Source organism: Drosophila persimilis, unplaced genomic scaffold, assembly GCF_003286085.1.
Source record: "Drosophila persimilis strain 14011-0111.01,24,50 unplaced genomic scaffold, DperRS2 tig00000477-arrow-pilon, whole genome shotgun sequence".
In the NCBI taxonomy this organism is placed as follows: Eukaryota; Metazoa; Arthropoda; class Insecta; order Diptera; family Drosophilidae; genus Drosophila; species Drosophila persimilis.
The window spans coordinates 2,250,963-2,268,454 of NW_020825313.1; the positions used below are offsets into that span (position 1 = coordinate 2,250,963).

Genomic DNA, 17,492 nt, shown 5'->3' on the forward strand with positions numbered 1-17,492 from the left:
CTTGTGCTAAAATTGTTGAGCTGCTGAAAAAAGTGTGAGATTTTTTTATTGTCACATGTTTAATCCAGTCTGAAAGTAACTTTGCAGCAGGCCATGTAAGCACTTTCATCGGTGGATCAACGCAAGTATAAAACCCAAAATAAGCTGTAAGTTGCACAATGAAATTTATAAGAAATTTGATTTTTGTTGCTCACGTAATCAAAACTCTCTTCGCTTAAGATAGGCGGTTCTCTCTCTCCAATACTCTCCTGCTGCCCATACACGCAGCGCCAAATAACTGCATGCTGGTGCTCTCTTAAGAACAAAGCGCAAAAGGGAAGATGAGAGGATATGCGCTCTGGCTCTTTTTCTTTGTTTTTGTCTGCTTATGATCGTGTCTTTGATTTGCCAATATAATATAACAGACCGTGCTGGAGTCCATGGTGATTTTATCAAATCACTTAATGAGCGTCCTCCCGCCTCTGAAAATTGTTTCAGATAGCATTTTACGCAATCTGGATGGCCTTTACTCGGCGACATAGTGAAGGCAATTTACATTAAGCTTCCGTGATCTGCTGGCTCCGATTGTTTGATTGAGGATGGACTAAAATATTTGACGCCAATTATTTGCTTTTGCACCCAGCTTAGTCGTTCTGAAGGAGATTTTGAGCGAAATTCTTTACATCACAAAGTGGTATTCGTAATGTTCATCTTTTCGCTTTTAGCTCTCTACGTAATATTTGAGTGTTCTTTCCTGTTCCTAAAACTCAAATTCTTTGTTCTAGGAACTGGAGCACTTGATGCCTGCATTAGCTTTTCAATGTTCTCGTTAAAGATTGCAATGTATTTTTTAAGTGTTATACGTATGTTCTTATGGAATTTCAAATATTTTTCGCGTTTATATGTTTTTAATCTTTGAGTCGTTTTCGTTAAAACGATTCCATGCGTCTTCGAGTGCTGTTTTTTTTGCTTTGAAGTTACTAATGAACCTACAAATTTATTCTCCAATGCATCGGATCTCCGATCTCCTAGCTGGCAATCGAACATAGATTTATTGATATTACACATTGGGCCAGACGGCCGATATTCTAGCATACATTAAAAAAGTCATGGAAACGAAATACTTTTGGAATGACACGTAATCATAATGTATACCGTAGCTAGGAAAACTGAATTTATCCTTTTGATTTTAATGCAGCCCTGAAAGGTTTGAAAGGCCCTGAAGAAAAAGGATTAGAAAGGCCGGGGTATGTAAAATGTCTGAATGAAAAAATATGTTGTTCATATTTGTTAGTTTGTGCATATTGATTTGGGCCTTTCAAAACTTGAGAAAGCTAAACCAACTTACCTGTCTATTGTGATCCCTAACTTTTTCCGTGAAATTTTGTGTCCCTTTCTAACTATATTAAACTAATAAAAAAAGTGGTTATTAACTAATGTATATTAAATTAGCTACAACCCTTTTCGACCATTGCACTTTTATGGTTGTTTCCATTTTGTAGGTTAGGCTGAATTTTTCTAAAAAATGCAGCTCAATATTTGGATATATATCATTAAAAATGCTTCCATTGTTATGAGCTTGATATTTTAGCAAATGCTAAAATATTTTTAACTTAATCATGAAATTATGAACCCAGAAAACATGCCCTTGAGAACAGGAAAATGACCCAAAGCACTCCTTAAAGCTGGTCAAGGCTTGGTTTAGATTGGTGAGATTCCAGTGGAGACTTGCCGCAAACTTATTGCTAGTATGCCAAGAAGAATGGCCGAAGTTATCAAAATTAATTGTGGCTATATAGGATACTAGTAAAAGATTATAAATTATAAGAAAAAAGTGGACAAATTTTGATACGCTTTTAGTTTTTCGCTTTGGAGAATTGCTGTACTTATTATTTTGGCCAGCCCTTGTTTATGTTTTTAAGGTTTAATCGGTCATAGAATATATATTTCAAATGAAAAATGCTTATGATGAACATTTTTATAGTCTACTGTAGGCTAGAAAACTAAAAGTAAATTTGAATTTTTAATTATGTTTATTAGAAAAGTTGTATAGGACGTGAAAAAACGCTCATAAGCGTGTATATATTAATTTGGCCAGTAGTTTGGCCATATTCTTATCAAAGAATCATGTCAATAAGTTGACGAATTTATGTCAGCATTTCGGATGCCGGTACCTGTTTATATACGGTACTCAACCAGTGCACATTGAGCCAGGCAGCGTAAGTTTGTCATAAATTCAAAAGAAAATTAAATTAGAGACTTCCTAATGTACAGTTGATTGTGTTGATATATATAAGAACTGAGATCAATTTCAGACCGATCCGACAACGCCCACCCTTACCGCCCATATGACGGGCAATTTTTATTAATGGCTTTTGCTGAGTACTTATATATTCATATTTTTCATCTATTCATGCTAATTTATACTTATAGTTTATAAGGCCAGGTTAGGTGATTGTGGTAGTCAGGGAATTGGGGTTTACCCCCATCTCACTTGGACCTATTTAAGGTCCATTGTTTTCCCGCAGGGGCGTGTGCCTCTTCTCACTGCTTGGACCGTAGAGAAAACTATTGCAGATTACAGGCAGTCCCATCCGGGGGCTTGGATGAATTTTAACAAGATCCCTGGTTAGTTTCGGAAAGTTCCGAAGTTTCCGTGAAGAACGAAAAGCAGGAAACTACTATTTCCAAGGGCCGGGTACTGGCAGAAGAAGTGGGGGACCGATTCCTCCTCTTCCTCCTCACGAAAACTCCTGCAGAAGGGATTGACAGTCTAGAGGCGTAGGACACACTAAAGTAATTCAGGAGCTTGAAGCAGCTACTGATGTTTACAGAAGAAGACATCAGTGTACAAGTGGACCTCATTTGCAGGTCCTGATTTGCCCATCTCACAGTCCTCCCTAAGTGGGACTGATACCTGGAAAGGCGTCAAGAAGTGATTACTGGGAATAAAGTAATCCGTCCTCTCTGGTAATTGCGGAAGTCTTGTAGCATAGTCTGTAGCGTACAGGTTATAGGAGCTGATGATATAAACGGGAGTAGGAAGTACGCGCTGGCTTCGGCTTTTGTCTCTGGTCGGCGGGGTGTAGGCATGGAGGATATTTTACTACCCATTTAAAGCTCTGGCAAATGGTCGAGATAAAAATACATATAAAAAAAATCGCGTACGAGAAGGGAAAGGATACTAGGAAACGGGATACAGGGGGTCAAAGGGCCAGATCAGCAGGGATACGTAAACGAAGAAGATCACCGGTCAGATCTTTGTCGGCTGCGGTATCGCCCATTGGCGAGAACGCCCACCCTACCATGATCCTTCAGGGCCACCTATTAACAGTCAGGATCCCTCCAACAAAGACTGCGGTGGGTCACATCTCCGTCAGACGAGGTTGCATGGTTCCGATATAAGATATTTAGCCTTGGTTCATTTCCAAACTAACTTTATTTAAGCAATCCATAATTCTTCATTTAAATTCCTATAAAACCTAACGCTAATAGAATTTAGTCCCTTATATAAGCAATATTCGATATTGTCTTACATTTATAGGGTATTACTATACAGCATATACTGGGGAAAGAATATCATAGGGGCGAGGTAGGGTATAATGATCTTAGATCTATAAAAATGATTAGTAGTAGGTATATATAAATGCACGAGCTATGTTATGTGTTCATCATAGGAACAAGAAAACTTCAAACTTCATTACGTTAACTTGGTCAGTGCCAAAACCAGACAAAAATCGGGTATATGGAAAATCGCTTAAAGGCATGAGTAATATGTGTATAAAACCGTGATCATGGTTGAAGACCAACGAATAGTTACCGCACATTCATTCTTTTCAGATGGCTTACTTGGTTCAGGATAATCTCTTACGATACGATTAATAGCTTTGACTCCCACGCAGAAAGATCTTTCGTTGTGTGTTGGATGAGATGATTTGATGGGTGGAGGAGTATGATGATGTGTGTGATTGTGATGAGTATCTGCATATATGATGAGATGAATGCGTGGCAACCAAAATCAAAAACTGTAAAAATAATCGGTATTAATACACTACTTATTTGTTCAAGTTCGACTTAGCCCATGGACAGGAATTCCCTTTTTGTTTATACCGGATTTAATTGGCTGTTGCAAATTTTTGCCGTATCAAAAGAACGTAGCTAAATAGAAAGCGTATAAAAAAACAGGGTGTATTTGAAGAGTCAGTCAGATCATCCCCATGGGTCGAACGGTTCCAGGCGTCGCTTGCAGAGCCCACCAATCGGGTTTACTGGAGGAGCAAGTCCATGCCCTCGGCTACCGCCTGATCCAAATGTCGAACGGTGGGGTTTAACCGGTGGTACGGGCACGTGGCCAATAGAGGTATTCGCGAATTACCAATCCGTAACTTCTAGACCAGCATTTCAATACGTAGATACTAGTGGTGCTAATCCTACGAGGAAAGAACAGAACATTTTTCAACGGGTCGCTGTAGCTGGGTGGATAATTACCTCAACAGAATTGCACCACTGTTTCGAAAAATTTTAGTAAGCTGTGGGCGCTTGTTTTCCCAAATGGTCGAACGTCTGCCCCAGCCTTGGCAATATATAACTGGCGCGTCCACTCAAATTAAATGATCACTTTGAGCCGCACTTGGCACTTGCACTAGGCTTTGACTTCGGCTTGACCTTGGTTTAGAGAGCTGGGTCAGCTCTACAAGACTTCTTTTTCCACTGCTGGTCACTCTGACGGTCACGAGGAGAAAAAGAAAGAGGCTGGGACTACTAAGTACAGCAACCCACGTTTTTTTCCACACTTTCTATTGTCTTCTTCTGTTATACAGAATCCAGACAATAAAATAATAATAAATAATAATAATAAAATATAGTGCACGGCAGAAAAATTGCATATCAAAGCGTTGCCGCTTGGTCGCAAAACAGCTGTTGATAAGCTTTATCAAAGCTCAAAAGATCTTCAACTTAAATTTTTTTACGGCCTAGTTTTAGGCTGTAATTTTGGGAGTTAGCCGTGGATAATTAAAATACAAGAAGGCACGACAAGCGTCGAATATTACAGTCTTTCTATACGGGGCCATTCATTACTTTAGTCCGATGGTTTTTCTGGAGCTACAGAGAGCCACTGTTGCTATAGGCTAGCGCTTTCCCACAATGTTTTACGATTGCCAGTGGGAATCAACCTACAGGGCCAGGGTGTGCTCTTTATAGTTAAGGGACGCTTCGATTGATCGTGTGTAGGGCCATTTTGGTGGATCTTCCCTTCCGACAGGCTTGGTGGGAGTCTGAGATTAGACACTGACTAGGTGGAATACTCGCCAGGTCTCTGCTCGTTCTCTTTCGCAGATCAGACTCGTTATACCCGATACTCAAAATGAGTATTGGGGTATATTAAATTTTTGGTGAAAATGGATGTGTGTAACGTCCAGAAGGAATCGTTTCCGACCCCATAAAGTATATATATTCTTGATCAGCATCAATAGCCGAGTCGATTGAGCCCTGTTTGTCTGTCCGTCCGTCCGTCTGTCCGTCCCTATTAGCGCCTAGTGCTCAAAGACTATAAGAGCTAGAGTAACGAAGTTTTATATTCGGACTTCTGTGATATGTCACTGCTACAAAAATATTTCAAAACTTCGACCCGCCCACTTCCGCCCCCACAAAGGACGAAAATCTGTGGCATCCACAATTTTAAGGATATGAGAAAACCAAAAACGCGGAATCGTAGAGTAGTAATCATATCTTTTAGACTGCAGAATCTGAATTGGATCGTATTATTATTATAGCCAGCATCAAGAAAACAATTTTATTTTTTCTCGCCCTGTCTCCCTCTAACACACACGTTGCATAGCCGGCTTTGCTTAGAGTAAAACATTAGCGCCTAGATCTCAGAGACTATAAAAGCTAGAGCAACCAAATTTGGTATCCACACTCCTAAGATATCGGACCGAGACGAGTTTGTTTCAAAATTGCGCCACACCCCTTTCCGCCCCCGCAAAGGACGAAAATCTGGGGATATTCACAAATCTCAGAGACTATTAACGCTAGAGTAACCAAATTTGGTATCCGCACTCCTATTAGATCTTAATATAAAACGTATATCTCAAAATTTCGCCTCACCCCCTTCCGCCTCCCAAAGGATGAAAATCTGTGGCATTTACAATTTTGAAGATGCGAGAAAACTAAAAACGTAAAATCATAGATAATTATCATATCTATCAGATTGCTGAATCTGGATCAGATCAGATCATTTTTATAGCCAAAAGGAACAAATCAATTTGCAGTGGCTACGCAGCGCCCGACGTCACGGTCAGACTGATTTTCTGTCTCTCTCGCACGCACTCTTTGTCGTGTCGTTTAATATTCGCGGCGTCTGCCGGATGAGAGCCATACTGACTAAGTATCGTGTATAAATGTAGAGTTGCGGTGTACGCAGCAAGTCACAACGTTCCCCCTCGTTTTTGTTTTGCGTTCCGCATATTTTCCCCTTGTTTTACATAAACAACCGGTGTTTTCTTAAATAAACATTAAATACCTTCCTAATTCACCTACTATCTGAATATCTATTCTATTCCGCGAGTGCATGCCTTTTGATTTGTGCTTAGTTATTATTTATTGAACTTCAAATTTTTCGGCGTCGGCTTGTTGTGTTTGTGTTGTTGCCGTGAGTAAATTACATTGCATTACAGCTCTCATCTTGTAGCTTTTATTGTTTTATCACTGTCTCGCTATCATCTCAACGTCAATAACTGTTCTTTCTCTCTCACTCTTTGAACTTTCTGAGCAATAGCGCTCTCTACTCAGTACCGCTCGCTATAACCGCTCTCTACTCTGCTCTTATCTTTTACCATTTCCGCTTTGAGCGTTGTCTGGCACATTGGTCTGATACCAATTTGTTTTGGAAATTTTTTTTTTTCGTAAATTTTCTTGAGTAAATAAATAAATAATAAAAATGGAAAACGCTGTGGTCTGCGCCAAAAAAACCTGTAAGAAGCAGATCACCCACGATCAGCCGAATGTCCCCTGCTGGCTCTGCGACAGCGTAGTGCACGCAAAATGCTCTGGATTTTCTGGCTTCGTGAGTGATACTAAGCCAAACGTAATGGGTTGCATTACAGTTGCGAGGCATGCCGTGCGGTGGAGAATGACATGGTGGCTTTTATGAGGCAGACGCGGAAGGGCTTTAAGGAGCTGACCGTTGGCTTTAAAAAGCAGTACGATCGGCTCCTAGCCATGGAATCTCAATTTGGTATTAGGCCTCTGGTGACTAAACCACTGGTGGGAGACCCACCAAAACAAGTTTTTGTTTCACGGCTGGCCCCTGACCTCACATCTAATGATGTAATTGCTTTTATTCAAAGCAAAATAAAAGCCGTGGGTTTAAAGGTGAAGAAATTTAACTTCTCTTATGCCAGAGAGATAGCCTGGTTTAAGATAAGCATCTCCCCAACTCAATTTGACACCATTCGCTCCGCCAAATTTTGTCCGGAGCATTCACTTTCACTATATTCATTACTTGCTCGATTATTTCGTATATGAGCAGCACTTGTCCGCTTTAACCACTGTTTCTTCCTCGCTATCAGATAAAGATAATATGATAGTTCTTGGTGACTTCAACTTGCCAGGAACTGTTTGGTCTTCGTTAAACGAGTCTAGTAACCTAATGCCCATGTCACGACATGACTTTGTTGACGGCTTACTTGACCTGTCCCTGTCTCAAGTCAACCATGTGAAAAATTCCTTGGGTCGATTGCTGGATCTTGAGTTCTTCCGCTCACTATACCTGAAGACGCCTACCATCCTACTTTGGAAGCGTCGCTAGATATAGGACCAACTGTATTGGATCGGTCGTGTAGGCCACCTGAACGTGTCCGTTGCTTTCGTAAAGCCGAGTTTACGAAGCTTAATAAACTCATTAGGGATTTTTATTGGTCCGCTTTGTACTTGTGCACTGATGTCATAAAAGGCACAAACATTTTTTACAATGCTCTTGGCATATTTTTTGTTTCTTGTGTCCCGCTTTCTTGTCCGATAAGATCTGGAAAACCTCCTTGATTTACCAAAGAGTTGTCCAGTCTAAAAAACTTAAAATCAAGACTTCATACAAAATTTGAAGAAGTTGGTTCTCCTACTTCTCACTCTCGCTATGTAACAGCTCGGTCAATCTTTTCAGTTCTTAATGCACAATGCTATAAGAACTACCTATCTCGATGCAGGATACGTTTTTCTCAGGACCCTAAATAGTTTTACTGCTTCGTAAACAGTAAGAATGTAGAATGTCCGCACACCCGTCCTCGCTATCATTTCGTAATACGTCGGCAAATAATGATCAGGCAATTGCCGATCTGTTTGCCCAATTTTTCCAAACCACCTATTCTGAGGAAAGCTCTACTCTGGTCATCCGTACCCATACGGTTTACCGAGGTCGAACGGCATTTTCAGTCCCTTCTTAAATGAATGTTCTTTACTTCATGATCTTCGACTAGTTAAGCCGGTGTTTTCACCGGGTCCAGACGGGGTTCCAGGTTGTGTACTCAGGTATTGCGCCGAGGCTCTGTGTGGACCATTGCTTAAACTATTCACCCTGTCCATTGATTCCTCTTGCTTCCCCCCAATCTGGAAGGAATCGTTTATAATTCCTCTCCATAAAAATGGTAGCAATTCTGACGCAAAAAATTATAGAGGTATAGCAAAGTTATCAGCTATTCCCAAAATGTTGTAGAAGGTTTTAACTCCGCACTTGCAACATCTCTGCAAGTCACTTATCTCTCCAACTCAGCATGGATTTATAAGGCGGCGATCAACCGCCACGAACTCTTTAGAGTTTACCTCTTTCATTATTAAAGGCTTTCAAGGTAACTTACAGACGGATGGTTTTTACACCGACTTTAGTAAAGAATTTGACTCTGTGAACCATTCCCTTCTAGCACATTAACTTTACTTTTTAGGGTATCCGCCCAACCTCCTGAGATGGATTTCTAACTATCTTTGTTTCAGTTCTCAAAGAGTCCTCTTCAAAAACTTCCTCTCTTCACCAGTAAAGGTTTCTTCGGGAGTACCTCAGGACAGCCATCTAGGCCCCTTAAACTTCACACTCTTTATTAATGACTTGCCATCAGTATTAACATATTCTCGAGTACTTATGTATTTTGTGCGGTTAAACTTTGTGTCCAGTATAAGGACATTTCATTTCATTCTCGCTTGTAATCCGATCTCAATAACTTTCAGTCATGGTGTTGTGCAAACTTGTTACACCTTAATCCCTCGAAATACAAAGTTATGATATTTCATCATATTCTAGCCCCTTATTGGCTCCCTATACCCTATTTGGTTCTCTTGAGAGAATTACCCTGGTGGATGATCTGGGTGTTATGTTAGACCTCAAGTTAAAGTTCTCCGAACACATTTCTACCATGGTAAATAAGGCCATGGGCGTGCTTGGATTTATAAAGAGGTTGTCAAAGGAATTTGACGACCCTTATATAACAAAGAATTTCTAGACCTCACTTGTTCGTCCGATCTTTGAATACGGCTCCTGTGTATGGTGCCCTCAGTACAAAGTACACCAGCGCCGTATAGAATCAGTACAGAAAAACTTTTTACTCTTTGCTCTGCGGGGCCTTAACTGGGATGCGGGTGTGAGACTCCCTTCTTACTCTAGTAGACTGCTATTATTAAACCTCCCATCCTTAGTTAACCGTAGAAAAATGCTTGGTGTGATTTTTATGCACAACTTGATCAGGGGTGACATAGACAGCCCTGATCTGTTGAGCCGCATAAACTTCACGATTACAATTAGACCTACTAGAAATTTTATACCGTGGTTCCTTCCACTTTGTAGATCGAATTATTCCTAGCATGAACCGTTTAGGGTCTTATGCTCAGATTATAGTTCCCTCTACTATATTCTATCCACCACTAATTCTCTTCCTCTTATTAAATTACTAATCCTTACACACCTTTCTAGTAATTAGTAATTGTAGTGGTATTGTATTTTGAATGCATGCCCAGTTCTCTCAGTAACTTGAATGCTAATTTTCCTCGAATATTAGTCTAACAGCTATCTTTCCTGCATGCTCGCGTAACAGCCTTCTGCTGGTTTCAGACGGGCCACTTGACGGTGCAGTAATTGCATCGCTTCTTGCAAGATGCAGTCATTGCATGTCAACGTCCAAGTAAGAAAAGTTGTGATAACAGATTTCTCCATTGTTAAAGATAGTAGCCCCCCATTTACACAGTTTAACTGTTCATAGTTGAACTCTAAACATTAAACATTTTAGGGGAGACCAAGTCGTGACCCTGTGATTTTTTTGCTTGGAGACTTGGCCCTTAATGACTCTAATAACTTCTCCTGATTGATAGGCGTGGTGGCTTCAAGATTACTGGTTAGTGGCAGCACAAAGCTATTTATTGCTGGATGTGGCTTGATAAATGGCAAATGTATTTGCCTCCTCTTTGTTGCTACGAGCCCACTCTCCTGCTTGGGTACGTAACGGTGATTGACTCTCAATTTGGAATCAATCGTTTGCTGTTTGGGGGGAGTTGCTCCATATAGTATATTTGAGCTCGGTTTTTCTCATCTTCTAGGGCTTTGCGTAGTAAACGGCTGCCTATTTTCAACCGCTTCTTCAAGGCAGGTGATCTATAGACTGGCCACTCTCGTCGAAGCCTTCTTTTACCGCGGAGCAGCTCATCAAAATGGCTGGGAATACGACTACTGTTGATTAGCTGTTATTATAGCAGTGGAGTGCTTTGCAGCCAGTGATAGCCAGAACAGAAACTAATGCTTTAACTGAGCTTTCTAAGTCATCTTTACAGTAGATGTCTGGGCAGCTATCAATATGTAAAGTTATATATTTCTTGTATTTCAGCCAATCCGTTTTTCTAGAGGTTAGAAAGTGGGGGCGTTTTTATACCCGATACTCAAAATGAGTATTAGAGTATATTAGACTTGTGGTGAAAATGGATGTGTGTACCGTCCAGAAGGAATCGATTCCGACCTCATAAAGTATATAGTGACATATCTATAGTCCATGCTCCGCTTACCCTGGTCTATGTCTATTACCCTGCACCCACAATACTATAAACAATCCGACACCCTCAGCTTCGAACCCCCATAAGCAATCTCACGCTCGAAATGGACCACGCGTAGCCGATTGCAGGCAATCTAAACAAACACCCTAAGCTAGAAGTTGAACATAAAACAATAGATGCCGCACTAGAATCCAGCCGCACTAGAATCACGCCACTCTTCAGAGATCAATTACTAATCGATTCTCAAGAACCGCGCCCTCGTAGCTGACCAATCAGAGGCCCTATTCTCAGCCACCCCCAAGTAATGCAACACCGATCAAATGAGCGGAAGCATTTCATCAAAAGCCGCCTTTCCCACAAATCCGAATCCCAAACCGAGCATCATAATATAAATAGTCTACATCTAAGAAGGCAAGTCAGTTCTGTTCAAGACAAACGTCAATCGCGACACCGTCGGAGAATTCAACCAAGTTAATTCCATTCAAGACGTCGGACCTCAGTCATCGTCGGGGAAATAACTAACCATTGTACGCTAAGTTTTAGTGAAAGAACAAAACTTTTTTTTAAAACTTAAACTCAAGTGTCGCATTTTTAACTATATATATTCTTGACCAGCATCAATAGCCGAGTCGATTGAGCCATGTCTGTTTGTCCGTCCGCCTGTCTGTCCGGACTTCTGCGATATGTCACTGTTACAAGTATATTTCAAAACGTTTCCTCGCCCACTTCCGCCCCCACAAAAGGCGAAAATCTGTGGCATCCACAATTTCAAAGATACGAGAAAACGATACGATAAGATACGATACGAACGCAGAATCGTAGAGAATGACCATATCTTCTTGACTGCGGAATCTGAATTGGATCGTATCATTATTATAGCCATAATAAAGAAAACAATTTCATTTTTTCTCGTCCTGTCTCTCTCTAAAGCACACGTTTCATAGCCGGCTTTGCTTAGCGCAAAACATTAGCGCCTTGATCTCAGAGACTATAAAAGCTAGAACAACCAAATTTTTGATCCACACTCCTGAGATATCGGACCTTGACGAGTTTGTTTCAAAATTTGGCCACACCCCCTTCCGCCCACAGTTTTGAAGATAGGAGAAAATTAAAAACGCACAATCATAGAGAACGGCCATATCTACCAGAATGCCGAATCTTGCCGAATCCGAATCAGATCGGATTATAGCCAAAAGTAACAAATCAATTCGCTGTGGCTACGCAGCGCCCGTCGACACGTTCTGACTGATTTTCTGTCTCTCTCGCACGCGCTCTTTGTCGTTTAGCCATACTGACTATGTATCGAGTAAAAATGTAGAGTTCCGGTCGCAGCAGCAACTCACAACGTTCCTCCTCGTTTTTCGTTCGGTTTGCTGAGTTGAGATCCCAATGGTTGTGCATGGGCATTGTAGTCACCAGTTGCTATAAAGCGGTTACTTATTAGGTCGAACAATTTTAAAAATTATGTTTCGGAAACGGAGAAGCACGGGGGCAGAACACTGCGGCTAGGTTTAAGTATTCGCTATGGGTTTCGATATGAATTGAAGTTGCCTGTAGATAAATTGTTGCAAATGATGGCAACGGATAATGACGCGTGATCAGAACTCCAGTACCTCTATGCGACTAGCGTATTAACATGAAATATAAATATCATCGGGATGATTTGTCGCATAGAAGTTGTAGCGTTGAGCATGGCGTTAATGTCATGTGGTGTGAAATATCATTTGTATTTCAGAAAGATGTATTTAGAAATACCATTTATTATGTTCAGAGCCATTTTGACTTTAAAGCTCTTATCTTTAAGTCCAGCTATTATCCCATTGATTCGAACTGTTAATTTGTTATCTTTGATAACCACTTATAATCCTTTGCTACTTTTAAGTTCGTCATTGGCTTGTATTTTTGTTTCATTTATGTTACCCTCTTTTTTATAAAAATGCCATACAATGTTTTTGGTTAAATTTAAAAAAAAAGTTGAGAACAATTTACTTGACGCACATAGGGGTTCGAGCGCTATCATCATCTTCTTTTGAATCACTAAGAATCGCAAAACTATTTTTTGTTAGCGCCTTATTTAGCAGAGTTTTTCAGACGTTTTGGTTATTTTTCTTTTTTGCTCAATTGCTTAAGGGCTCAATTTTTTTTTTAATTTGCTCATAGCGATCGAGTCCTGTTTTTATTCAAACATTCCGTTAGCGTTTTCCGTTTTTTTATTGGTTGGGAGAGTTGGAGTTGTTGACAATACCGGGCGCTGTGAAAATCCGAAATTTTGCTTAACGGACATAATAATTTTTACATTTGGAAGCCGGTTTTTAATAATGTCTAACAAAATTAATAAAACCTCTTAAATGATTTTTTTCTTTATAAAGATGGCCTAATGTTTTGGTCTGATTGGGGAGAGGAACCAATGATTGAACGTTCGAATATGGATGGTCATGACCGCGTTATTATATCTTCAAAAAAACTTATATATCCGAATGGACTAGCCATTGACTTCGATAAAAGTAAACTATATTTCGTTGATGGTGGAACGAAGACCTTGGAGTATATGAATTTTAATGGCAGCGATCGTCGAGTAATTATAAGTGAGTAAACGAAGTTTGATTCCTATAGATTAGATAAAATCGTATTTTGCAATAGATGGCCTCAAACATCCGTTTGGATTAGACGTGAGTGATGGACGTGTGTACTGGACCGATTGGGATACTAAATCTGTAATGAGTGCGGACAAACTGACGGGAAAAGAAAGCAGAGTAATAATCGCAAATACCAGTGATCTAATGGATGTACGTGTTTTTCACCGCACTCGAAGGCGGGCATTTAATGCTTGTGACAAAGAAAATGGTGGCTGTTCGCACTTGTGTCTACTGAATCCGACAAGCTACACTTGTGCTTGCGCTGTTGGAGTACAGCTGAAGGAAGACAAGCGCACATGTTCCGGAGGTCCTACTAAATACATAATTTTCGCTCACAGAATTGATATACGGCAAATTTCCTTGGACTTTGACCACTTGATAGACGTGGTTCTGCCTCTCCCCCCAATATCAAATGCGGTAGCTTTGGATGTTGACAGAGACACGGGAAACATTTTTTGGTCTGACACTATCGAAAATGTCATAATGAGTTCAAGCCCCGATGGTCTGCACGTTCATAAAGTGGTTGGAGACAGCTTGGATAATCCTGATGGCTTGGTGGTTGATTCGATTGGTCGTACAATTTATTGGGCCGATGCAGGACGCCACACAATCGAAGTGGCAAGTGTTGACGGCAGTAACCGTCATATTATAGCCTACAAAGATCTCGAGTCTCCACGGGGTCTTGCTCTTGATTATGAAGCGGGTCTATTATTTTGGACTGATTGGGGACATTACCGAAAGATCGAGCGATCTCATTTAGATGGTAATGAACGATCACGAATTGTTACTGCCAACCTCGGATGGCCAAATGGCCTATCACTTGATTTAAAAAGCAAGCGCGTTTACTGGGTGGATGCGCGTCTAAAGACTATTGACTCCTGTGACTACACAGGGAACCAGCGCAAGTTAATTATGTCGTCCTTACACCATCCTTATGCCTTAGCTCTCACTGAAGAACACATTTATTGGACAGACTGGAAGTCAAAGGCTTTACACATGACTGAAAGGCGAAATATAACCGCAAAGCATGATGTAATGAATAACATTGATGGACTTATGGATATTAAAGTAATTTATCAGCGTCAATCTATGACGAAAAACGTGTGTGGTCGAAATAATGGTGGATGCTCTCACCTCTGTTTACGTAATCCATCAAGTTACACTTGCCAATGCCCGATTGGACTGCGGTTGCAAGAAAACAGTACAACACAATGTCAGAGTCTTCCCGAAGTAAGCATTGACCAAGAACGGTTAACTGAAGATGATTCATCTAACATAAGTTGTTCATTTTTTACAGGACTACCTCCTCATAGCCTTGCGTTCTGGAATTGGAATGATTTCATTAAACACTGGAGACTACATGGATGTGGTATTGCCTATAAATGGAGTTCATGGAGCTGTTGTCCTTGATTACCATTACCGGAAAAATTTTCTTTTCTTTGCCGATGTGAATTTGGATGTGATACGGAGAGTTAATCTGTTGAACTTTACTGATAGCAAAGTTATAGTGAGCACAGAAGTTCTAACACCCAATGGTATAGCTGTCGACTGGATTGCTGAAAATCTATACTGGTCCGATACTGATCGTAAGTTGATCGAAGTTGCACGGATTGATGGCAGCTGCCGTAAAAGACTAATCGAAGAAGACCTTGGTGACCCGCGGTCACTTATAGTCCATCCGAAAAAAGCGTATGTATGCATTCATAAGCTTTTATTAATCCAGAGTAATATTTACATTTTTTACTGTCAGATTTCTGTTTTGGACAGATTGGAGCTCACCTGCGAAAATCGAACGAAGCTTCTTAGATGGTACCAACCGTACGGTAATTGTAACTTCCGGAATTGGCTTTCCAACAGGCCTTACTATTGATTTCGAGTGAGCTTTCTACAGGCGAGCCTACTAATTAGAATATATTAATAAAGGGATTTTATTTTACGTAGAAACCGGCGTCTGCTATGGGCTGACGCATTGGAAGACAACATTGGCCAAGTTGACTTTAATGGCAAGCGCCGTCAGACTATTATACAGTATGCACCGCACCCATTTGGTTTAACCATGGTAAGAAGGACCTTTTAATGTACAGTTGCGCATAATAAATATTCTTTTTATTTTAAGTTTGACAACAATTTATTTTGGACTGATTGGTACAATAAGTCGGTGTACCGTTCACAGAGTGTACCACGAAGCGGATACGTTAAAGTGCGTGATGCTCTAAGTGGCGCATTGGACATACGCGCCGTCTCTTTGCACCGCCAGGCTAAAAGTTGGAATCACTGTGCTCAGGAAAATGGTGGTTGTTCGCATCTGTGTTTATATCGTGCAGTTGATTATGTGTGCGCCTGCCCCGACCGATCCGATCCAAATGAGCCTGTATGTTCCACCAGGCCAAAGGTGTTGGTTCATGCCCGATTGGATAACGATCAACAAGCTGAATACTCAGATGAACTCACAGAGGATTCAGCGCCGCCAAAACAGTTTGGTGACTTAAATACCGAAGATCAACAAGAGAAAAATCGCAAAATTGATAATGAGCGGGAGTTCTTTGTTCTCGTCGCGCTAGGTGTGGTCATTATCATGGTTGTTATAATAATGCTTGTCATTTTCAGTAAGGCGCCCTCTATTAATTGTTTAAATATTTTCTGATATATTTATCATGTATAATATTTTCAGTGCTTGCTTTCAATACAAATCGAAAAAAACAGAAGCGTAACACTCGCGCTTCCAGTAGATCTGTACTAACATTTTCAAATCCGAATTACAACGTCGATGGTACACCCATGGAACCAAAAACGAATATTTGGAAGCGATTTAAATACGATAAATCGATTGTAAGATATAAAAATCGTTCATCATTAAAAATTATATATGTATGTACATGCAAACTGAAATATATAATCAGCAGGAACGCGCCGGGACTTATGAAGAACGAAGTTTGACGACAGAAACTGCATCTTCCAGCCTCTTCGTTCCGACACCATCACCGATGGCATCACCGTCAACCAAAACAATCCAACTGACAACGCTCTCGACTATCACATAAACTGCGAAAAACACGAATGGCTTTATATAAGCAAGTCACATGACATATTTACCAAAAACAACTTGCTTATAACCATAATATTCTGTAAAAATTATGATAAATATGAATGACAAGCTGCTTACCTCGAAACAGCTTTCTCGGTCTCTTTGGACTATTTTTGGCTTTACTTGAATTAAAAGTAAAATCTATTTCTTAGAACTTCGAAAGTGATATTTAAATTTTTGTTAACTTGTTTATGTGTAACTACTGCAAAGTATAACTAGCAGCTAGTAGCTAGCAGCATAATGGAATATTTTTTGAATTTTGTGATTATTTTACTGCTATTATTTATTGAATCTTCGAATCGTTTTACTGGGTCTGTTCTTAAGTCAGTTGGCGTCGATTCTAAAATTGCGCTTAGAGCAGTTCAGATGAGAAGTGACTCTAGAGCTCCTACTGAATGTTCGATATCTCCATCATTATCCAGTGCTGGGTTGAGCTCGGATGTGTAAGTTTACGTATTTTGTATAACTTTTTTTCATAACGAATCAAACCAAATTTTTCTGATCGATTTGGAGCTGGATAGAAGGCCATGGTGCAGCCGTTTGACCAAACCTACTATACCTGTATTCAACAATTCGTACCGAAAACATTACAAAATACGATTTTACCGTTAGGATTACGTATAACAAATAAAAGTGTCAGCCACATTAAAAGGGCAAAGCAGCGCGTATTTTTGTATTTAAATAAGGGTGTTGCCGACCACTGCTATATAATATAGTTTCCATCGGGAATAAAAACGAAAAACAGCTATATGAGAAACAAAAACCAAAAA

The 17,492-nt window shown here is 40.2% G+C and overlaps 1 protein-coding gene across 5 annotated transcripts in view; it reads left to right on the top strand.

Annotated features, from left to right (window-relative positions):
* Positions 1-16,888, top strand: part of LOC6602982 (low-density lipoprotein receptor-related protein 4) — a 167,937-nt gene extending 151,049 nt beyond the window's left edge. For 3 of the 5 annotated variants that reach the window (XM_026989978.1, XM_026989977.1, XM_002027959.2), the window contains 8 exons: positions 13,371-13,586; positions 13,642-14,867; positions 14,935-15,326; positions 15,388-15,513; positions 15,579-15,696; positions 15,754-16,243; positions 16,309-16,466; positions 16,538-16,888. In XM_026989978.1, the coding sequence (XP_026845779.1) occupies positions 13,371-13,586; positions 13,642-14,867; positions 14,935-15,326; positions 15,388-15,513; positions 15,579-15,696; positions 15,754-16,243; positions 16,309-16,466; positions 16,538-16,678 (2,867 nt within the window). In that variant the 3' untranslated portion in view covers positions 16,679-16,888. Of the gene's footprint in view, positions 1-13,370; positions 13,587-13,641; positions 14,868-14,934; positions 15,327-15,387; positions 15,514-15,578; positions 15,697-15,753; positions 16,244-16,308; positions 16,467-16,537 lie in introns of those variants that run through there. The other 2 variants (XM_026989979.1, XM_026989980.1) reach the window with 2 other exon arrangements.
* The last annotated feature ends 604 nt before the right edge of the window (positions 16,889-17,492 follow it).